The sequence below is a fragment of the Phyllobates terribilis genome, unplaced genomic scaffold, assembly GCF_046119375.1.
Source record: "Phyllobates terribilis strain yellow unplaced genomic scaffold, ASM4611937v1 Scaffold_10__3_contigs__length_209671492, whole genome shotgun sequence".
Lineage (NCBI taxonomy): Eukaryota > Metazoa > Chordata > Amphibia > Anura > Dendrobatidae > Phyllobates > Phyllobates terribilis.
Window position 1 is genome coordinate 183,208,811 of NW_027362770.1, and position 25,010 is coordinate 183,233,820.

The window sequence follows — 25,010 nt, forward strand, 5'->3', positions numbered from 1 at the left end:
CTCCAGAGCTGCACTCACTATTCTGCTGGTGCAGTCACTGTGTACATACATTACTGATCCTGAGTTACATCCTGTATTATACTCCAGAGCTGCACTCACTATTCTGCTGGTGCAGTCACTGTGTACATACATTACATTACTGATCCTGAGTTACATCCGGTATTATACTCCAGAGCTGCACTCACTATTCTGCTGGTGCAGTCACTGTGTACATACATTACATTACTGATCCTGAGTTGCATCCTGTATTATACTCCAGAGCTGCACTCACTATTCTGCTGGTGCAGTCACTGTGTACATACATTACATTACTAATCCTGAGTTACATCCTGTATTATACTCCAGAGCTGCACTCACTATTCTGCTTGTGCAGTCACTGTGTACATACATTACATTACTGATCCCGAGTTACATCCTGTATTATACTCCAGAGCTGCACTCACTATTCTGCTGGTGCAGTCACTGTCTACATACATTACATTACTGATCCTGAGTTACATCCTGTATTATACCCCAGAGCTGCACTCACTATTCTGCTGGTGCAGTCACTGTGTACATACATTACATTACTGATCCTGAGTTACCTCCTGTACTATACTCCAGAGCTGCACTCACTATTCTGCTGGTGCAGTCACTGTGTACATACATTACTGATCCTGAGTTACATCCGGTATTATACTCCAGAGCTGCACTCACTATTCTGCTGGTGCAGTCACTGTGTACATACATTACATTACTGATCCTGAGTTACATCCTGTATTATACTCCAGAGCTGCACTCACTATTCTGCTGGTGCAGTCACTGTGTACATACATTACATTACTGATCCTGAGTTACATCCGGTATTATACTCCAGAGCTGCACTCACTATTCTGCTGGTGCAGTCACTGTGTACATACATTACATTACTAATCCTGAGTTACATCCTGTGTTATACTCCAGAGCTGCACTCACTATTCTGCTTGTGCAGTCACTGTGTACATATATTACATTACTGATCCTGAGTTACCTCCTGTATTATACTCCAGAGCTGCACTCACTATTCTGCTTGTGCAGTCACTGTGTACATACATTACATTACTGATCCTGAGTTACATCCTGTATTATACTCCAGAGCTGCACTCACTATTCTGCTGGTGCAGTCACTGTGTACATACATTACATCACTGATGCTGAGTTACATCCTGTATTATACTCCAGAGCTGCACTCACTATTCTGCTGGTGCAGTCACTGTGTACATACATTACATTACTGATCCTGAGTTACATCCTGTATTATACTCCAGAGCTGCACTCACTATTGTGCTGGTGCAGTCACTGTGTACATACATTACATCACTGATCCTGAGTTACATCCAGTATTATACTCCAGAGCTACACTCACTATTCTGCTGGTGCAGTCACTATGTACATACATTACATTACTGATCCTGAGTTGCATCCTGTATTATACTCCAGAGCTGCACTCACTATTCTGCTGGTGCAGTCACTGTGTACATACATTACATTACTGATCCTGAGTTACATCCGGTATTATACTCCAGAGCTGCACTCACTATTCTGCTGGTGCAGTCACTGTGTACATACATTACATTACTGATCCTGAGTTACATCCTGTATTATACTCCAGAGCTGCACTCACTATTCTGCTGGTGCAGTCACTGTGTACATACATTACATCACTGATCCTGAGTTACATCCAGTATTATACTCCAGAGCTACACTCACTATTCTGCTGGTGCAGTCACTGTGTACATACATTACATTACTGATCCTGAGTTACATCCTGTATTATACTCCAGAGCTGCACTCACTATTCTGCTGGTGCAGTCACTGTGTACATACATTACATTACTGATCCTGAGTTACATCCTGTATTATACCCCAGAGCTGCACTCACTATTCTGCTGGTGCAGTCACTGTATACATACATTACATTACTGATCCGGAGTTACATCCTGTATTATACTCCAGAGCTGCACTCACTATTCTGCTGGTGCAGTCACTGTGTACATACATTACTGATCCTGAGTTACATCCTGTATTATACTCCAGAGCTGCACTCACTATTCTGCTGGTGCAGTCACTGTGTACATACATTACATTACTGATCCTGAGTTACATCCGGTATTATACTCCAGAGCTGCACTCACTATTCTGCTGGTGCAGTCACTGTGTACATACATTACATTACTGATCCTGAGTTACATCCTGTATTATACCCCAGAGCTGCACTCACTATTCCACTGGTGCAGTCACTGTATACATACATTACATTACTGATCCGGAGTTACATCCTGTATTATACTCCAGAGCTGCACTCACTATTCTGCTGGGGGAGTCACTGTGTACATACATTACATTACTGATCCTGAGTTACATCCTGTATTATACTCCAGAGCTGCGCTCACTATTCTGCTGGTGCAGTCACTGTGTACATACATTACATTACTGATCCTGAGTTACATCCTGTATTATACTCCAGAGCTGCGCTCACTATTCTGCTGGTGCAGTCACTGTGTACATACATTACATTACTGATCCTGAGTTACATCCTGTATTATACTCCAGAGCTGCACTCACTATTCTGCTGGTGCAGTCACCGTGTACATACATTACATTACTGATCCTGAGTTACATCCTGTATTATACTCCAGAGCTGCACTCACTATTCTGCTGGTGCAGTCACTGTGTACATACATTACATTACTGATCCTGAGTTACATCATGTATTATACTCCAGAGCTGCACTCACTATTCTGCTGGTGCAGTCACTGTGTACATACATTACATTACTGATCCTGAGTTACCTCCTGTATTATACTCCAGAGCTGCACTCACTATTCTGCTGGTGCAGTCACTGTGTAAATACATTACATTACTGATCCTGAGTTACATCCTGTATTATACTCCAGAGCTGCACTCACTATTCTGCTGGTGCAGTCACTGTGTACATACATTACATTACTGATCCTGAGTTACATCCTGTATTATACTCCAGAGCAGCACTCACTATTCTGCTGGTGCAGTCACTGTGTACATACATTACATTACTGATCCTGAGTTACATCCTGTATTATACTCCAGAGCTGCACTCACTATTCTGCTGGTGCAGTCACTGTGTACATACATTACATTACTGATCCTGAGTTACATCCTGTATTATACTCCAGAGCTGCACTCACTATTCTGCTGGTGCAGTCACTGTGTACGTACATTACATTACTGATCCTGAGTTACGTCCTGTATTATACTCCAGAGCTGCACTCACTATTCTGCTGGTGCAGTCACTGTGTACATACATTACTGATCCTGAGTTACATCCTGTATTATACTCCAGAGCTGCACTCACTATTCTGCTGGTGCAGTCACTGTGTACATACATTACATTACTGATCCTGAGTTACATCCGGTATTATACTCCAGAGCTGCACTCACTATTCTGCTGGTGCAGTCACTGTGTACATACATTACATTACTGATCCTGAGTTGCATCCTGTATTATACTCCAGAGCTGCACTCACTATTCTGCTGGTGCAGTCACTGTGTACATACATTACATTACTAATCCTGAGTTACATCCTGTATTATACTCCAGAGCTGCACTCACTATTCTGCTTGTGCAGTCACTGTGTACATACATTACATTACTGATCCCGAGTTACATCCTGTATTATACTCCAGAGCTGCACTCACTATTCTGCTGGTGCAGTCACTGTGTACATACATTACATTACTGATCCTGAGTTACATCCTGTATTATACCCCAGAGCTGCACTCACTATTCTGCTGGTGCAGTCACTGTGTACATACATTACATTACTGATCCTGAGTTACCTCCTGTACTATACTCCAGAGCTGCACTCACTATTCTGCTGGTGCAGTCACTGTGTACATACATTACTGATCCTGAGTTACATCCGGTATTATACTCCAGAGCTGCACTCACTATTCTGCTGGTGCAGTCACTGTGTACATACATTACATTACTGATCCTGAGTTACATCCTGTATTATACTCCAGAGCTGCACTCACTATTCTGCTGGTGCAGTCACTGTGTACATACATTACATTACTGATCCTGAGTTACATCCGGTATTATACTCCAGAGCTGCACTCACTATTCTGCTGGTGCAGTCACTGTGTACATACATTACATTACTAATCCTGAGTTACATCCTGTGTTATACTCCAGAGCTGCACTCACTATTCTGCTTGTGCAGTCACTGTGTACATATATTACATTACTGATCCTGAGTTACCTCCTGTATTATACTCCAGAGCTGCACTCACTATTCTGCTTGTGCAGTCACTGTGTACATACATTACATTACTGATCCTGAGTTACATCCTGTATTATACTCCAGAGCTGCACTCACTATTCTGCTGGTGCAGTCACTGTGTACATACATTACATCACTGATGCTGAGTTACATCCTGTATTATACTCCAGAGCTGCACTCACTATTCTGCTGGTGCAGTCACTGTGTACATACATTACATTACTGATCCTGAGTTACATCCTGTATTATACTCCAGAGCTGCACTCACTATTGTGCTGGTGCAGTCACTGTGTACATACATTACATCACTGATCCTGAGTTACATCCAGTATTATACTCCAGAGCTACACTCACTATTCTGCTGGTGCAGTCACTATGTACATACATTACATTACTGATCCTGAGTTGCATCCTGTATTATACTCCAGAGCTGCACTCACTATTCTGCTGGTGCAGTCACTGTGTACATACATTACATTACTGATCCTGAGTTACATCCGGTATTATACTCCAGAGCTGCACTCACTATTCTGCTGGTGCAGTCACTGTGTACATACATTACATTACTGATCCTGAGTTACATCCTGTATTATACTCCAGAGCTGCACTCACTATTCTGCTGGTGCAGTCACTGTGTACATACATTACATCACTGATCCTGAGTTACATCCAGTATTATACTCCAGAGCTACACTCACTATTCTGCTGGTGCAGTCACTGTGTACATACATTACATTACTGATCCTGAGTTACATCCTGTATTATACTCCAGAGCTGCACTCACTATTCTGCTGGTGCAGTCACTGTGTACATACATTACATTACTGATCCTGAGTTACATCCTGTATTATACTCCAGAGCTGCACTCACTATTCTGCTGGTGCAGTCACTGTGTACATACATTACATTACTGATCCTGAGTTACATCCTGTATTATACCCCAGAGCTGCACTCACTATTCTGCTGGTGCAGTCACTGTATACATACATTACATTACTGATCCGGAGTTACATCCTGTATTATACTCCAGAGCTGCACTCACTATTCTGCTGGTGCAGTCACTGTGTACATACATTACTGATCCTGAGTTACATCCTGTATTATACTCCAGAGCTGCACTCACTATTCTGCTGGTGCAGTCACTGTGTACATACATTACATTACTGATCCTGAGTTACATCCGGTATTATACTCCAGAGCTGCACTCACTATTCTGCTGGTGCAGTCACTGTGTACATACATTACATTACTGATCCTGAGTTACATCCTGTATTATACTCCAGAGCTGCACTCACTATTCTGCTGGTGCAGTCACTGTGTACATACATTACATTACTGATCCTGAGTTGCATCCTGTATTATACTCCAGAGCTGCACTCACTATTCTGCTGGTGCAGTCACTGTGTACATACATTACATTACTAATCCTGAGTTACATCCTGTGTTATACTCCAGAGCTGCACTCACTATTCTGCTTGTGCAGTCACTGTGTACATACATTACAGATCCTGAGTTACCTCCTGTATTATACTCCAGAGCTGCACTCACTATTCTGCTGGTGCAGTCACTGTGTACATACATTACATTACTGATCCTGAGTTACCTCCTGCACTATACTCCAGAGCTGCACTCACTATTCTGCTGGGGGAGTCACTGTGTACATACATTACTGATCCTGAGTTACATCCTGTATTATACTCCAGAGCTGCACTCACTATTCTGCTGGTGCAGTCACTGTGTACATACATTACTGATCCTGAGTTACATCCGGTATTATACTCCAGAGCTGCACTCACTATTCTGCTGGTGCAGTCACTGTGTACATACATTACATTACTGATCCTGAGTTACATCCTGTATTATACTCCAGAGCTGCACTCACTATTCTGCTGGTGCAGTCACTGTGTACATACATTACATTACTGATCCTGAGTTACATCCGGTATTATACTCCAGAGCTGCACTCACTATTCTGCTGGTGCAGTCACTGTGTACATACATTACATTACTAATCCTGAGTTACATCCTGTGTTATACTCCAGAGCTGCACTCACTATTCTGCTTGTGCAGTCACTGTGTACATACATTACATTACTAATCCTGAGTTACATCCTGTGTTATACTCCAGAGCTGCACTCACTATTCTGCTTGTGCAGTCACTGTGTACATACATTACATTACTGATCCTGAGTTACCTCCTGTATTATACTCCAGAGCTGCACTCACTATTCTGCTTGTGCAGTCACTGTGTACATACATTACATTACTGATCCTGAGTTACATCCAGTATTATACTCCAGAGCTGCGCTCACTATTCTGCTGGTGGAGTCACTGTATACATACATTACATTACTGATCCCGAGTTACATCCTGTATTATACTCCAGAGCTGCACTCACTATTCTGCTGGTGCAGTCACTGTGTACATACATTACATTACTGATCCTGAGTTACATCCTGTATTATACCCCAGAGCTGCACTCACTATTCTGCTGGTGCAGTCACTGTATACATACATTACATTACTGATCCGGAGTTACATCCTGTATTATACTCCAGAGCTGCACTCACTATTCTGCTGGTGCAGTCACTATGTACATACATTACATTACTGATCCTGAGTTACCTCCTGTACTATACTCCAGAGCTGCACTCACTATTCTGCTGGGGGAGTCACTGTGTACATACATTACATTACTGATCCTGAGTTACATCCTGTATTAGACTCCAGAGCTGCGCTCACTATTCTGCTGGTGCAGTCACTGTGTACATACATTACATTACTGATACTGAGTTACATCCGGTATTATACTCCAGAGCTGCACTCACTATTCTGCTGGTGCAGTCACTGTGTACATACATTACATTACTGATCCTGAGTTACATCCGGTATTATACTCCAGAGCTGCACTCACTATTCTGCTGGTGCAGTCACTGTACACATACATTACATTACTGATCCTGAGTTACCTCCTGTATTATACTCCAGAGCTGCACTCACTAGTCTGCTGGTGCAGTCACTGTGTACATACATTACATTACTGATCCTGAGTTACATCCTGTATTATACTCCAGAGCTGCACTCACTATTCTGCTGGTGCAGTCACTGTGTACATACATTACATTACTGATCCTGAGTTACATCCGGTATTATACTCCAGAGCTGCACTCACTATTCTGCTGGTGCAGTCACTGTGTACATACATTACATTACTGATCCTGAGTTACATCCTGTATTATACTCCAGAGCTGCACTCACTATTCTGCTGGTGTAGTCACTGTGTACATACATTACATTACTGATCCTGAGTTACATCCGGTATTATACTCCAGAGCTGCACTCACTATTCTGCTGGTGCAGTCACTGTGTACATACATTACATCACTGATGCTGAGTTACATCCTGTATTATACTCCAGAGCTGCACTCACTATTCTGCTGGTGCAGTCACTGTGTACATACATTACATCACTGATCCTGAGTTACATCCAGTATTATACTCCAGAGCTGCACTCACTATTCTGCTGGTGCAGTCACTGTGTACATACATTACATTACTGATCCTGAGTTTCACCCTGTATTATACTCCAGAGCTGCACTCTCTATTCTGCTGGTGCAGTCACTATGTACATACATTACATTACTGATCCTGAGTTACATCCTGTATTATACTCCAGAGCTGCACTCACTATTCTGCTGGTGCAGTCACTGTGTACATACATTACATTACTGATCCTGAGTTACATCCTGTATTATACTCCAGAGCTGCACTCACTATTCTGCTGGTGCAGTCACTGTGTACATACATTACATTACTGATCCTGAGTTACATCCTGTATTATACTCCAGAGCTGCACTCACTATTCTGCTGCTGCAGTCACTGTGTACATACATTACATTACTGATCCTGTGTTACCTCCTGTATTATACTCCAGAGCTGCACTCACTATTCTGCTGGTGTAGTCACTGTGTACATACATTACATTGTGAGGGTCGTGATGACATTCCATTCGTCCTCCAGTCACTCCAAATTCAAACTATGAGCATGGGTCAACCATTCAAAGAATGAGTCAGACAACAAGCTGGTTCAAGCTCAGAGCATGCTCAGAAGACTACTACAGTCAACGTCCTCAGCATTGTTCTGCATTTATTTTTTTACATGCACAAATCTAAATACACTACATAATGGGAGGGGAAAGGGGTTGTCCGGGGCGGGGTAAGCCATGAAAGTCCAATGTCTGGCCACTCCTGATTGGTCCACATCTCCTTATCTCAGTCTCTGGGCAGATATTGCAGCCGTCAGCTTATAATCTTGTTTCGTTTCTCTGGAATAAGTCTTGGCAACGCTGGAAATGTCTTAGTTTAAGTTTCGATTTGAGTATTACGTAGCAAGGAAAGCTTATTGTTATATGACACAAAATGGTGGTTAGTACATTAGCAAAAAAGCGTATAAAAGTTACAAAAGTATAAAAGTTACAAATATATATATTCTCTTTTACCCTGACATTCCCCCCTAAACACTAAGCTTTCCCTTGCTTCGGGGCCTTTGAGACTGTCCATGTGTGGGGAGAGGGGAGGTGGATTTCTTCACCCAATCATCTTAGAAGCTGCCCCCTTATGGGACGCCCCCAGACAATCGAGCCCTATCCTGGGTGACACATGGAGTTCTCCCAACTGATCTAAACTGAATCTTTCAATTGGACTTTATCATGGGGGGGGGTCTGGTCAGGCTTGTTCAAAGGAGTATATTTCTCTATATAAGGGGACTGTGCAGCACAGGACCACCAGGCCCAATACTAGTAGGCCTCCCATTACTAGACAAACTTGTTGGAAGAATCCCTTGACCCCTCCCAACCATCCTGAGAAGAAGGAGGTATCTACCCCTGTGTGGTAGCTGTCCACCCTGGGACAGACAGTAAGCATATGGAAAGGATATAGAAGAAGGTAGTCATCTTTTATAGACTCGTTCTGTCTCTCTTGCAGTGGGAGGCGTGAATCCAGGTGCTCTTGCCCTCAAGCTTCAGAGCCGTCGGGGTGGTGAGAAGCACAGTGTACGGTCCCTCGAACCGCGGCTGGAGGCAGTCTTTCCGGACAAACTTCTTCACATACACTAGATCGCCTGGGGTGAAATCATGTACTGCATCACCTGTAGATTCTGGGAGAGAAGCAGATACTGGAGAGCGGGTGTTAGTCAATTCTCTAGACAAAACAATCACAAATTTTACCACTCTATCATGTGTTTCAGACAACTCTTGGGGCCTAATCTCTTCTATCTTGGGTGGGGTCCCAAACAAAATTTTATAGGGAGTCAGCCCATGTTTGGCCTGAGGAGTGTGTGTGATATGATACAATACTATAGGGAGTAGGTCGGGCCAGGGGAGGGGATGATCTTAGGTCATTTTCAAGAGCTGGGTCTTGAGTGTGGAATTCATTCTCTCCACTTTGCCTGAACTGGCAGGATGGTATGGAGTGTGGAGGCCCAAATCTGTTCCCAACATGTTCCAGAGTTCTTCGTAGATATTTGCTGTGAAAGCTGGTCCTTGATCCGATTCTATGACTTGGGGAACTCCAAATCTGCAGGCAATTTCGGTGATCAGTTTCTTGGCTGTGACTTTAGCAGTCATGTTGACAACCGGGTAGGCCTCGGGCCAGGCTGAGAACATATCCACGGCTACCAAAACGTACTCCTATTTTCTTGCTTTAGACATTTGGATATGGTCGACTTGTATTCTCTGCCAAGGGTAGTCTGGTTTAGCCAGGTGTTGGAGAGGGACCCGTGCCGTACACGTTGGGTTGCAGGTAGCGCAGACAGAGCAGGATTTTGAGTACGCAGTCACAGTGGAAGAGATTCCGGGTGCAAAGTACAGTTTCTTGATACATGCCAAGGCTTGATTCTTTCCTCTGTGTGTAGGCCCGTGAGCCCATGCTGCCACAGCTGAGTACATGCGTCTAGGCAAGCAAGGCTTCCCATCCACTTGGTAAAGAGTCGAGTTGACCTTTGAATCTTTGCGACCTGCCAGCACGGCTCCTGCCGCTTTCCATTGCTTGACTTCTTCAGTGGGGGGTCTTCCTTTGTTCCTCACACAATTTTTCTTTAGGCATCCTGACCCCCCTGGATTCCACTCGTGTCTCCGCTGGACTTGTATGGTCTTCCACCGGCTGTTCCTTGGCTCTTGCTCTAGTGAGCGCCACAGCTACGGTTTGCAGGGTTTCTCCCATCTCTTCTTCCTTTTCCTGCCACTTTGATGACACATTCTCCACTGCTGCAGTCTTGGCTGCTTGGTCAGCTAGGTGATTGCCCCTGGCTTCTCTGGATTCTAGTCTTCCATGAGCCTTGACCTTGATAACAGCAACCTGAATGGATAGTTCCAGGGCCTTCATTAGGGCCTTAATCCATGAGACATGTTTCACTGGTGTACCTGCAGCTGTGATGAATCCTCTAGACTTCCACAAGAGTCCAGAATCATTGCAAATTCCATGTCCATACCTGGAATCGGTATATACATATTCGCCTTTGTTCCTGCTGCCAGGTGGCAGGCCTCTGTGAGAGCCACAAGTTCAGCTTCTTGTGCAGACATGTATGGTGGTAGAGCTTCAGCCTTGAGGACTGTTAGGTCTGTTGTGACAGCATATCCCGTGTGGAACTTTCCTTGAGGGTCTGCGAAACGGGATCCATCAGTCCATAGGTGCAAGGCAGGGTCTGCGAGCGGATGTGCCACCATATTCTCTGGAGCAGAAGTCTCTTCCTGCAAAATTTTTATACAATCATGAGGTTCCACCAATGGATCTTCACCCTCTTCACCTTCCCCCCTAGAAGGTGGAAGCAAAGTGGCAGGATTGATAGTCAGACATCTGGTCAGCTGACTTGTCAAAGAGGATGTGAGCAGCGTGGACCGCCTTAAGGCACGTGGAGGCAGTTCGGGCGACAGGGTCCAGGCGGGCTGAGTAGTAGCCCAAAGGCCGATACTTATGATCATAGCGTTGTGCTAGAACTCCAGAGGCATGACCTTCCGATTTCGAGACAAAAAAGTGAAATGGCTGAGTATAGTCTGGTAAGCCCAAGGCCGGGGCAAAAACAACAGCCTGTTTAAGGCTGTCAAAACATAGTCTGTGTTGATGAGAAACACGTGGATTTTCAGCATGAAACCAAACTGAGCCTTCATCCCTGAGACAGTCGTACAGAGGTTGCATGAGCTTTGAGGCATCAGGGATCCATTGCCTGCAGTAAGTGATGAGGCCAAGGAAAGTCTGCATAGCGGAATAGGTGGTTGGGAAAGTGATATCCATGATGGCTTGTTTTCTTTCTTCAGTCAGATGTCTAGTACCTTGTGATATACAATGTCCGAGGAAAATGACCTTGGGCAGACACCATTGGATTTTGCCTTTCGAGACTTTACAGTTAGCTGAGTGAAGAAACCAGAGAAGGGATGCTGACATCTCTGGCAAATTTTCTTCAGTGCTACAGAGTAAAAGATCATCCACATACTGTAGAAGGGTGACCTGAGGGTTCTCTTGAACCCATAGCTCCAGAATAGACTTCATAGAATGAGTGAATTGGTTAGGAGAGTTCTGGGCTCTTTGCGGAGTCCTGGTCCATATAAGCTGTGCTCTTTGAAAGGTGAAGGCAGAAAGAAACCACGAATCTTCATGTAAGGGTATACTGAAGAAGGCGTTGGCCAGATCTAACACCGTAAACAAGGTGGCCGTTGGAGGCACCTGAGACAAAAGGGTGTTTGGGTTGGGTACCACTGGAGTTTCTAAAATGGTAGCTGCATTGACGGCTCTGAGATCCTGAACCAACCGGTATCTTGGAGGCTCTCCCGGAACGGTTTTCTTTTTTACAGGAAAGAGGGGTGTATTGCATGGAGATACACATCTGACAAGGACTCCTGATTCCAGGAGGGAAACGACTTGGGTACTCAAGCTTTGTTCTTGTGCAGCCTTGAGGGGGTATTGTGGCAACCGTGGGTACCTATGTCCAGGCTTGAGGTGTACTCGGACCGGGGGAACCTGCAGGAGGCCAACGTCCTCTGGCCCGCTGGACCACAGAGAGTGAGGGAACTGTGAGGTTGTATGGTCATCATCATGAGAGGGAAGGCTTTAAGAACACCGCGGTCTTCAGTCCCTTGTTTGGAATGAGGGTCCCGCAAAAGAAGCTCCATACCATGGTTTCCGAAAGTAATTGTTGCCTTCATCCGCTCTAAGAGATCGGCTCCCAACAGATTGACAGGGCAAGTTTCAGAGACCAAGAATCTTGTGAGTACTCCGGTGAACGGTCCTGCAGACACAGGGACTGTGAGTGGAGAGGAAATATGTTGGCCTTCCACCCCAACACAGGTGAGGGTATCCGGTGATAGGGATACAGAAGGAGGGAGCTGTGCAGAGGAAATGACAGATGTGGCCGCCCCAGTGTCCACCTGTAAAGTGACAGTCTCTGAGGATGTGGTCAAGGCTACCACACTCCCAACACAACATTCGTCCTTCAGAATCACGAGATTGTCTCCTGTTTCTAGATGATCCCTTGTCATCTCTTCTGTCTTGTTTTCTATATGTGGGAGGAGTATCATCACCTGTGCCTTTAACCATTACCCACTTGATTCCATGTTGGTTGCCAGGGGGTGGGTAGCTTTCTTGAGCTTGATATAGCATGGCAGGAGCGGTTTTCTTCTTTGGCTTAGTATCCTTTTCCATTTTTAGCATTGATTTTTGGAAAGCTTTAACGATATCCACCGCGTCGTTGAAAGAAGAAGAACGAATCTCGGGCCGTACTCTCAGGACTTCATCTCTGAGAGCGTCTTGTAGGCCATCTACTAGGGCCTGAACCAACAGGGCGGCCTGCATCTTGACGTGAGGACTGTATCCGAGATCCTTAAAATGCATGCTGAGTCTTGCAGCAGATCTTTCCACAGATTCATCAGGGTCTTGTTGAACATCTTGTACAGACCCAGCTTGATCTGACAAGCGATTCTGAGCCCAGGCTTTTAACTGTTTCATGTATTCTAGGCCGGATTCATACGTACTAAGGGGTCCTGCTTTTGTGGAAACCATGGCCTTTTGAAAGCTCTCCGTTTTCGGCTAAGTGAGCCTGGCATTCTGCAGCCAGAGTAGAACCAGCAGCAAGGGAAATTTTGCGAGCCAATCCTCCAACATGGCTCATACAGGTGTTTGCAGGGTTGACTTTGGCCCCCACCCGATGTGTAAGGATGTCACCATAGCCTATTGACAGAGTGACAGGGCGTCCTGATGGGTCTACTAGATTACGGGAGCGGCAGGGGTCCCAGACTCCTGAGGGGCTGAGGGGTGGTGCTCTTTCAGCAGTTGCTTGGAGCAAGGGCCGGAGTACGGGTAATGGATATGGGGTGGAGGATGCCATAGGAGACGTATGGGATAAAGGAGGGGGGGGGCTGGAGTATCTTGAGCCCATCCCTCATCTGGCTCCGTATCGTCTTGAGTAACAGTATGTTGGCGGAAGGAGAGCAGTCTGGCCTGAAATTCTGGGGAGTTGAGGAGGATATCCCCAGGGTTGTGGGTGACTCCCATAGGAAACAGGGGAAGCGTCTCAGCATCGTGGACTGGAGCAGAGGGTGTCACATTAGTTTTAGATGGGTACTCTGGGACTACGGGCTTTTCCACCTGTGCTGGTGGCTGGTAATATGCACCGGACGGATCTAGTAGTGGATATAGACTGGATTGGGGCTTTCCGGGCCTCCCACAACAAGTAAGAGGTGTAGCAAGATGGCTGTGGGAGGGAGGAGTTGGAGTGGAAATGGGATAGTTCTTGGAGGCAGGAAAAGGTGTAGTAAGATGGCCGTTGGAGGGAGGAGGGGGGAGTGGGGGTGGGATTGTTCTTGGGGGCAGGCTGGGCATCGTGCCATGGGCGGCCCCCCCCCCACAGACACAGCAGAACTTCGGGTTCTGCTGTCAGCACATACGACACATCCATCCTTCCGATGATTTAGCGTCGGCGCCATTATAGGGTGGTGGCTGAGGGCTCGGTGTAGTGACAGGCATCAACGGGGTTACGGCCAATTTAGGGTCACATAACAAATCACATTCTGCAGCTTTCATGTATCCGAGCAAAGGCTCGGCATTCTCTGTTCCCCCCTGCACCATCTACTCTAAGATGTGCTTGCAGAAATCCTCACCCAACTTTCCCAACTTCTGTGTAACACATTCTTTCTAAACTGAAGACTAAAGCCTGCCTGTACTGGATAAGCTTATCATATTCTACAAATTCCTAACATTCTTCTTGCCTTCTTGCCTTCCCGTAACTCCACTAATTGGCTTAACTCCCACAGCAGCATTCCACAACTTACGAGATCTTTCAAATTTGAATATACTCAACATTTTCTTATAGAATGCAATGATCTGTCGCGACTCAGATCACTGGTGCAGTCCACAGGTCGCCATTCCTCAGTGTAGAGACACCTCAATACACTGATGAGATAGAGAGACACCTCAATCTAACTCCTTTCCTAGCCTTGAATGGCGACTTTACAGTGCGACTCACCACGGCACCCTGACTACAGGTCACCACCCGTCAGTGTAGAGACACCTCGATACACTGATGAGATAGAGAGACACCTCAATCTATCTCCTTTCCTACCACGGTACCACCCGACAGTGTAGAGACACCTCGATACACTGTTTAGATAGAGAGACACCTCAATCTATCTGCTTTCCTACCACGGTACCACCCGACAGTGTAGAGACACCTCAATACACTGTTTCCTAACCTTGACTTTACAGCAGTCTCTGTGTTAGACGAAGAGCACACCTCAATTCGTCACAGATTCTTTCTCCCTTACACTACAATTCAGGAATGCTTTGTAACCTTGACTATCAGTTACGGGAGGCAGCTATCTAAGAAAAGTACAGTGACCGGGGGAGGAGGAGGTGGTGTGCACACGAGCACGCGCAGGCATGCGACGTCACTCGTTTTAACACTTGCTGGTTCAGGACGTGGTGTGGGACGCCCAAGGTCTCACCACTCGACCGGTCACCCACCCAGATCCAACCTGACAACCCCAACAGGAACTGCTGCGGCTGACACACAGGCAAGTGAGACATATAAAATACATCTCAACTTACCGTGTTCGATGGAGGTTGATCAGGCCTCAAATTCAGCCACCGCGGTCACCACCAGGGAAATCAGCAATATGGGTCCGGGAGGGCGGCGTACCGCTAGCCACGCCCCACGTTGGGCGCCATTTGTGGGGGTCGTGATGACATTCCACTCGTCCTCCAGTCACTCCAAATTCAAACTATGAGCATGGGTCAACCATTCAAAGAATGAGTCAGACAACAAGCTGGTTCAAGCTCAGAGCATGCTCAGAAGACTACTACAGTCAACGTCCTCAGCATTGTTCTGCATTTATTTTTTTACATGCACAAATCTAAATACACTACATAATGGGAGGGGAAAGGGGTTGTCCGGGGCGGGGTAAGCCATGAAAGTCCAATGTCTGGCCACTCCTGATTGGTCCACATCTCCTTATCTCAGTCTCTGGGCAGATATTGCAGCCGTCAGCTTATAATCTTGTTTCGTTTCTCTGGAATAAGTCTTGGCAACGCTGGAAATGTCTTAGTTTAAGTTTCGATTTGAGTATTACGTAGCAAGGAAAGCTTATTGTTATATGACACAAAATGGTGGTTAGTACATTAGCAAAAAAGCGTATAAAAGTTACAAAAGTATAAAAGTTACAAATATATATATTCTCTTTTACCCCGACACACTCACTATTCTGCTGGTGCAGTCACTGTGTACATACATTACATTACTGATCCTGAGTTACATCCTGTATTATACCCCAGAGCTGCACTCACTATTCTGCTGGTGCAGTCACTGTATACATACATTACATTACTGATCCTGAGTTACATCCTGTATTATACTCCAGAGCTGCACTCACTATTCTGCTGGTGCAGTCACTGTGTACATACATTACATTACTGATCCTGAGTTACATCCTGTATTATACCCCAGAGCTGCACTCACTATTCTGCTGGTGCAGTCACTGTATACATACATTACATTACTGATCCTGAGTTACATCCTGTATTATACTCCAGAGCTGCACTCACTATTCTGCTGGTGCAGTCACTGTGTACATACATTACATTACTGATCCTGAGTTACATCCTGTATTATACCCCAGAGCTGCACTCACTATTCTGCTGGTGCAGTCACTGTGTAGATACATTACTGATCCTGAGTTACATCCTGTATTATACTCCAGAGCTGCACTCACTATTCTGCTGGTGCAGTCACTGTGTACATGCATTACATTACTGATCCTGAGTTACATCCTGTATTATACTCCAGAGCTGCACTCACTATTCTGCTGGTGCAGTCACTGTGTACATGCATTACATTACTGATCCTGAGTTACATCCGGTATTATACTCCAGAGCTGCACTCACTATTCTGCTGGTGCAGTCACTGTGTACATACATTACATTACTGATCCTGAGTTACATCCTGTATTATACTCCAGAGCTGCACTCACTATTCTGCTGGTGCAGTCACTGTGTACATACATTACATTACTGATCCTGAGTTGCATCCTGTATTATACTCCAGAGCTGCACTCACTATTCTGCTGGTGCAGTCACTGTGTACATACATTACATTACTAATCCTGAGTTACATCCTGTGTTATACTCCAGAGCTGCACTCACTATTCTGCTTGTGCAGTCACTATGTACATACATTACATTACTGATCCTGAGTTACCTCCTGTATTATACTCCAGAGCTGCACTCACTATTCTGCTTGTGCAGTCACTGTGTACATACATTACATTACTGATCCTGAGTTACATCCTGTATTATACTCCAGAGCTGCGCTCACTATTCTGCTGGTGGAGTCACTGTATACATACATTACATTACTGATCCCGAGTTACATCCTGTATTATACTCCAGAGCTGCACTCACTATTCTGCTGGTGCAGTCACTGTGTACATACATTACATTACTGATCCTGAGTTACCTCCTGTACTATACTCCAGAGCTGCACTCACTATTCTGCTGGGGGAGTCACTGTGTACATACATCACATTACTGATCCTGAGTTACATCCTGTATTATACTCCAGAGCTGCACTCACTATTCTGCTGGTGCAGTCACTGTGTACATACATTACATTACTGATCCTGAGTTACATCCTGTATTATACTCCAGAGCTGCGCTCACTATTCTGCTGGTGCAGTCACTGTGTACATACATTACATTACTGATCCTGAGTTACATCCTGTATTATACTCCAGAGCTGCACTCACTATTCTGCTGGTGCAGTCACTGTATACATACATTACATTACTGATCCGGAGTTACATCCTGTATTATACTCCAGAGCTGCACTCACTATTCTGCTGGTGCAGTCACTGTGTACATACATTACATTACTGATCCTGAGTTACCTCCTGTACTATACTCCAGAGCTGCACTCACTATTCTGCTGGGGGAGTCACTGTGTACATACATTACATTACTGATCCTGAGTTACATCCTGTATTATACTCCAGAGCTGCACTCACTATTCTGCTGGTGCAGTCACTGTGTACATACATTACATTACTGATCCTGAGTTACATCCTGTATTATACTCCAGAGCTGCACTCACTCTTCTGCTGGTGCAGTCACTGTGTACATACATTACATTACTGATCCTGAGTTACATCCTGTATTATACTCCAGAGCTGCACTCACTATTCTGCTGGTGCAGTCACTGTGTACATACATTACATTACTGATCCTGAGTTACCTCCTGTATTATACCCCAGAGCTGCACTCACTATTCTGCTGGTGCAGTCACTGTGTACATACATTACTGATCCTGAGTTACATCCTGTATTATACTCCAGAGCTGCACTCACTATTCTGCTGGTGCAGTCACTGTGTACATACATTACATTACTGATCCTGAGTTACCTCCTGTATTATACTCCAGAGCTGCACTCACTATTCTGCTGGTGCAGTCACTGTGTACATACATTACATTACTGATCCTGAGTTACATCCGGTATTATACTCCAGAGCTGCACTCACTATTCTGCTGGTGCAGTCACTGTGTACATACATTACATCACTGATGCTGAGTTACATCTTGTATTATACTCCAGAGCTGCACTCACTATTCTGCTGGTGCAGTCACTGTGTACATACATTACATTACTGATCCTGAGTTACATCCAGTATTATACTCCAGAGCTGCACTCACTATTCTGCTGGTGCAGTCACTGTGTACATACATTACATTACTGATCCTGAGTTACATCCTGTATTATACTCCAGAGCTGCACTCACTATTCTGCTGGTGCAGTCACTGTGTACATACATTACATCACTGATCCTGAGTTATACCCTGTATTATACTCCAGAGCTGCACTCACTATTCTGCTGGTGCAGTCACTATGTACATACATTACATTGCAGATCCTGAGTTACATCCTGTATTATACTCCAGAGCTGCACTCACTATTCTGCTGCTGCAGTCACTGTGTACATACATTACATTACTGATCCCGAGTTACATCCTGTATTATACTCCAGAGCTGCACTCACTATTCTGCTGGTGCAGTCACTGTGTACATACATTACATTACTGATCCTGAGTTACATCCTGTATTATACCCCAGAGCTGCACTCACTATTCTGCTGGTGCAGTCACTGTATACATACATTACATTACTGATCCTGAGTTACATCCTGTATTATACTCCAGAGCTGCACTCACTATTCTGCTGGTGCAGTCACTGTGTACATACATTACATTACTGATCCTGAGGTACATCCTGTATTATACCCCAGAGCTGCACTCACTATTCTGCTGGTGCAGTCACTGTGTACATACATTACTGATCCTGAGTTACATCCGGTATTATACTCCAGAGCTGCACTCACTATTCTGCTGGTGGAGTCACTGTGTACATACATTACATTACTGATCCCGAGTTACATCCTGTATTATACTCCAGAGCTGCACTCACTATTCTGCTGGTGCAGTCACTGTGTACATACATTACATTACTGATCCTGAGTTACATCCTGTATTATACCCCAGAGCTGCACTCACTATTCTGCTGATGCAGTCACTGTGTACATACATTACTGATCCTGAGTTACATCCTGTATTATACTCCAGAGCTGCACTCACTATTCTGCTGGTGCAGTCACTGTGTACATACATTACATTACTGATCCTGAGTTACATCCGGTATTATACTCCAGAGCTGCACTCACTATTCTGCTGGTGCAGTCACTGTGTACATACATTACATTACTGATCCTGAGTTACATCCGGTATTATACTCCAGAGCTGCACTCACTATTCTGCTGGTGCTGTCACTGTGTACATACATTACATTACTGATCCTGAGTTACATCCTGTATTATACTGCAGAGCTGCACTCACTATTCTGCTGGTGCAGTCACTGTGTACATACATTACATTACTGATCCTGAGTTACATCCTGTATTATACTCCAGAGCTGCACTCACTATTCTGCTGGTGCAGTCTCTGTATACATACATTACATTACTGATCCTGAGTTACCTCCTGTATTATACTCCAGAGCTGCACTCACTATTCTGCTGGTGCATTCACTGTGTACATACATTACATTACTGATCCTGAGTTACATCCTGTATTATACTCCAGAGCTGCACTCACTATTCTGCTGGTGCAGTCACTGTGTACATACATTACATTCCTGATCCTGAGTTACATCCTGTATTATACTCCAGAGCTGCACTCACTATTCTGCTGGTGCAGTCACTGTGTACATACATTACATTACTGATCCTGAGTTACCTCCTGTATTATACTCCAGAGCTGCACTCACTATTCTGCTGGTGCAGTCACTGTGTTCATACATTACATTACTGATCCTGAGTTATCCAGAATTTTGTGGGGTGTTCCCGGTATACAGCAGGTCTTGTGAGGTGTTCCCGGTATACGGCAGGTCTTGTGGGGGGTTCCCGGTATACGGCAGGTCTTGTGAGGTGTTCCCGGTATACGGCAGGTCTTGTGGGGGGTTCCCGGTATACGGCAGGTCTTGTGAGGTGTTCCCGGTATACGGCAGGTCTTGTGGGGTGTTCCCGGTATACGGCGGGTCTTGTGGGGTGTTCCCGGTATACGGCAGGTCTTATGGGGTGTTCCCGGTATACGGCAGGTCTTGTGGGGTGTTCCCGGTATACGGCAGGTCTTGTGGGGTGTTCCCGGTATACGGCAGGTCTTGTGAGGTGTTCCCGGTATACGGCAGGTCTTGTGGGGTGTTCCCGGTATACGGCAGGTCTTGTGAGGTGTTCCCGGTGTACGGCAGGTCTTGTGGGGTGTTCCCAGTATACGGCAGGTCTTGTGGGGTGTTCCCGGTATACGGCAGGTCTTGTGAGGTGTTCCCGGTATACGGCGGGTCTTGTGGGGTGTTCCCGGTATACGGCGGGTCTTGTGGTGTGTTCCCGGTATACGGCGGGTCTTGTGAGGTGTTCCCGGTATACGGCAGGTCTTGTGAGGTGTTCCCGGTATACGGCGGGTCTTGTGGGGTGTTCCCGGTATATGGCAGGTATTGTGAGGTGTTCCCGGTATACGGCAGGTCTTGTGAGGTGTTCCCGGTATACGGCGGGTCTTGTGGGGTGTTCCCGGTATACGGCGGGTCTTGTGGGGTGTTCCCGGTATACGGCGGGTCTTGTGGGGTGTTCCCGGTATACGGCGGGTCTTGTGGGGTGTTCCCGGTATACGGCGGGTCTTGTGGGGTGTTCCCGGTATACGGCGGGTCTTGTGGGGTGTTCCCGGTATACGGCGGGTCTTGTGGGGTGTTCCCGGTATACGGCGGGTCTTGTGGGGTGTTCCCGGTATACGGCGGGTCTTGTGGGGTGTTCCCGGTATACGGCGGGTCTTGTGGGGTGTTCCCGGTATATGGTGGGTCTTGTGGGGTGTTCCCGGTATACGGCGGGTCTTGCGGGTGTTCCCGGTATTTTGCGGGTTCTCCAGCAGAATAATGAGTGCAGCTCTGGATGTGACTGGTGACACTTTGCGTCGCTCTCACTTTCAGACTTTTTTGCATTTTCAGGAGTCGACTGAAGGCAAAAAACCTGATGTACATAAAGCAGCTTCTCTTCCTGCTGGAGAAGTTTGCGGGGGCCCTCGGAGGTGAGGACTCTATGGGGGTCCCGGTAGACAGCGCCCCTCACATGAGATATGACGTCGCCTCTTGTCTTACAGGGAACGTCAAGCAGAACCCAAACTTCCAGAAAGTGTCGCAGGCGGGTGAGTAACGTGCAGAGCGCGGCGTCTCCTGTATGTGGCGGAGCAATACGGGACGTCCAGCCGCTGGTCACACACCGGAGGCGGGCGAGGGACAGCAGACGCTTAATCAGTGGTGTGAACAGATCCCAAGACGGACGACTGTCACCGAGCTCCGCTCTGATGTGGGGGTCCCGGGCAGAGATGTCAGGGGGTCTTTCATCTTGTGTTTCTCGCAGGCACCGAGCTGAGATCCATCAATGATTTCCTCTTCTACAGTCACGTGGACAACATCAACCTGTTCAAGGTAATGATCCTGCAAGGGTCTGTCCCCGGGGGTCCTCAGCGCTGCCCCCTGTAATGTGTATACAGGTAATGATCCTGCGAGGGTCTGTCCCCGGGGGTCCTCAGCGCTGCCCCCTGTAATGTGTATACAGGTAATGATCCTGCGAGGGTCTGTCCCCGGGGGTCCTCAGCGCTGCCCCCTGTAATGTGTATACAGGTAATGATCCTGCGAGGGTCTGTCCCCGGGGGTCCTCAGCGCTGCCCCCTGTAATGTGTATACAGGTAATGATCCTGCGAGGGTCTGTCCCCGGGGGTCCTCAGCGCTGCCCCCTGTAATGTGTATACAGGTAATGATCCTGCGAGGATCTGTCCCCGGGGGTCCTCAGCGCTGCCCCCTGTAATCAGGTAATGATCCTGCGAGGATCTGTCCCCGGGGGTCCTCAGCGCTGCCCCCTGTAATGTGTATACAGGTAATGATCCTGCAAGGGTCTGTCCCCGGGGGTCCTCAGCGCTGCCCCCTGTGATGACTGTACTACCTGATGATGGTTGTTACGTCCTCTCTGTCCACAGGTCCAGAGATATTGTATGAAAAGCATGATCAGTAGGAAGGTAAGAGGCGTATATACACTGTGCGGGGGGATATATACACTGTACGGGGGGATATATACACTGTACGGGGGGATATATACACTGTACGGGGGGATATATACACTGTGCGGGGGAATATATACACTGTGGGGGGGAATATATACACTGTGCGGGGGGATATATACACTGTATGGGGGGATATATACACTGTGCGGGGGAATATATACACTGTGCGGGGGGATATATACACTGTATGGGGGGATATATACACTGTATGGGGGGGATATATACACTGTATGGGGGGGATATATACACTGTATGGGGGGGATATATACACTGTGCGGGGGGGATATATACACTGTGCGGGGGGGATATATACACTGTACGGGGGGATATATACACTGTATGGGGGGATATATACACTGTGCGGGGGAATATATACACTGTGCGGGGGGATATATACACTGTATGGGGGGATATATACACTGTATGGGGGGATATATACACTGTATGGGGGGGATATATACACTGTATGGGGGGGATATATACACTGTGCGGGGGGGATATATACACTGCGGGGGGATATATACACTGTACGGGGGGATATATACACTGTACGGGGGGATATATACACTGTACGGGGGGATATATACACTGTACGGGGGGATATATAAACAGTGCGGGGGGATATATACAATGTACGGGGGGATATATACACTGTACGGGGGGATATATACACTGTACGGGGGGATATATACACTGTATGGGGGGGATATATACACTGTATGGGGGGGATATATACACTGTATGGGGGGGATATATACACTGTATGGGGGGGATATATACACTCTGCGGGGGGATATATACACTGTGCGGGGGGATATATACACTGTACGGGGGGGATATATGCAGTGTACGGGGGGATATATACACTGTACGGGGGGGATATATACACTGTACGAGGGGGATATATACACTGTATGGGGGGATATATACACTGTATGGGGGGATATATACACTGTATGGGGGGATATATACACTGTATGGGGGGATATATACACTGTATCGGGGGATATATACACTGTGCGGGGGGATATATACACTGTGCGGGGGGATATATACACTGTACGGGGGGATATATACACTGTATCGGGGGGGATATATACACTGTACGGGGGGAATATATACACTGTACGGGGGGATATATGCAGTGTACGGGGGGATATATACACTGTATCGGGGGGATATATACACTGTGCGGGGGGGATATATGCAGTGTACGGGGGGATATATGCAGTGTACGGGGGGGATATATACACTGTACGGGGGGGATATATACACTGTACGGGGGGGATATATACACTGTACGGGGGGGATATATACACTGTACGGGGGGGATATATATGCAGTGTACGGGGGGATATATACACTGTGCGGGGGGATATATACACTGTGCGGGGGGATATATACACTGTACGGGGGGGATATATATGCAGTGTACGGGGGGATATATACACTGTACGGGGGGGATATATACACTGTATCGGGGGGATATATATGCAGTGTACGGGGGGATATATACACTGTGCGGGGGGATATATACACTGCGGGGGGATTTATACACTGTACGGGGGGATATATGCAGTATACGGGGGGATATATACACTGTATCGGGGGGATATATACACTGTATCGGGGGGATATATATACTGTATCGGGGGGATATATACACTGTATGGGGGGATATATACACTGTATGGGGGATATATACAGTGTATCGGGGGGATATATATACACTATACTGGGGGGATATATACACTGTATGGGGGGATATATACACTGTGCGGGGGGATATATACACTGTATGGGGGATATATACACTGTACGGGGGGATATATGCAGTGTACGGGGGGATATATGCAGTGTACGGGGGATATATACACTGCGGGGGGATATATACACTGTATCGGGGGGATATATACACTGTACGGGGGGATATATACACTGTATGGGGGGATATATACACTGTATGGGGGGATATATACAGTGTATCGGGGGGATATATACAGTGTATCGGGGGGATATATATACACTATACTGGGGGGATATAAACACTGTATCGGGGGGATATATACACTGTATCGGGGGGATATATACACTGTATCGGGGGGATATATACACTGTATCGGGGGGATATATACACTGTATGGGGGTATATATGCAGTGTATGGGGGGATATAAACACTGTATCGGGGGGATGTAAACACTGTATCGGGGGGATATAAACACTGTACGGGGTGATATATGCAGTGTATGGGGGGATATATACACTGTATCGGGGGGATATAAACACTGTATCGGGGGGATATATACACTGTATCGGGGGGATATATACACTGTATCGGGGGAATATATACACTGTATCGGGGGGATATATACACTGTATCGGGGGGATATATACACTGTATCGGGGGGATATAAACACTGTATGGGGTGATATATACACTGTATGGGGTGATATATGCAGTGTATGGGGGGATATATGCAGTGTATGGGGGGATATATACACTGTATCGGGGGATATAAACACTGTATCGGGGGGATATA

The 25,010-nt window shown here is 46.3% G+C and overlaps 1 protein-coding gene across 1 annotated transcript in view; it reads left to right on the forward strand.

Moving 5' to 3' along the window:
- DDX11 (DEAD/H-box helicase 11) overlaps positions 1-25,010 on the forward strand; it is a 132,258-nt gene that overhangs the window by 44,982 nt on the left and 62,266 nt on the right. Inside the window, exons 12-15 of the mRNA XM_073650295.1 lie at positions 21,358-21,437; positions 21,510-21,554; positions 21,770-21,837; positions 22,386-22,424. Of these exons, the coding sequence (XP_073506396.1) occupies positions 21,358-21,437; positions 21,510-21,554; positions 21,770-21,837; positions 22,386-22,424 (232 nt within the window). The remainder of the gene's footprint in view (positions 1-21,357; positions 21,438-21,509; positions 21,555-21,769; positions 21,838-22,385; positions 22,425-25,010) is intronic.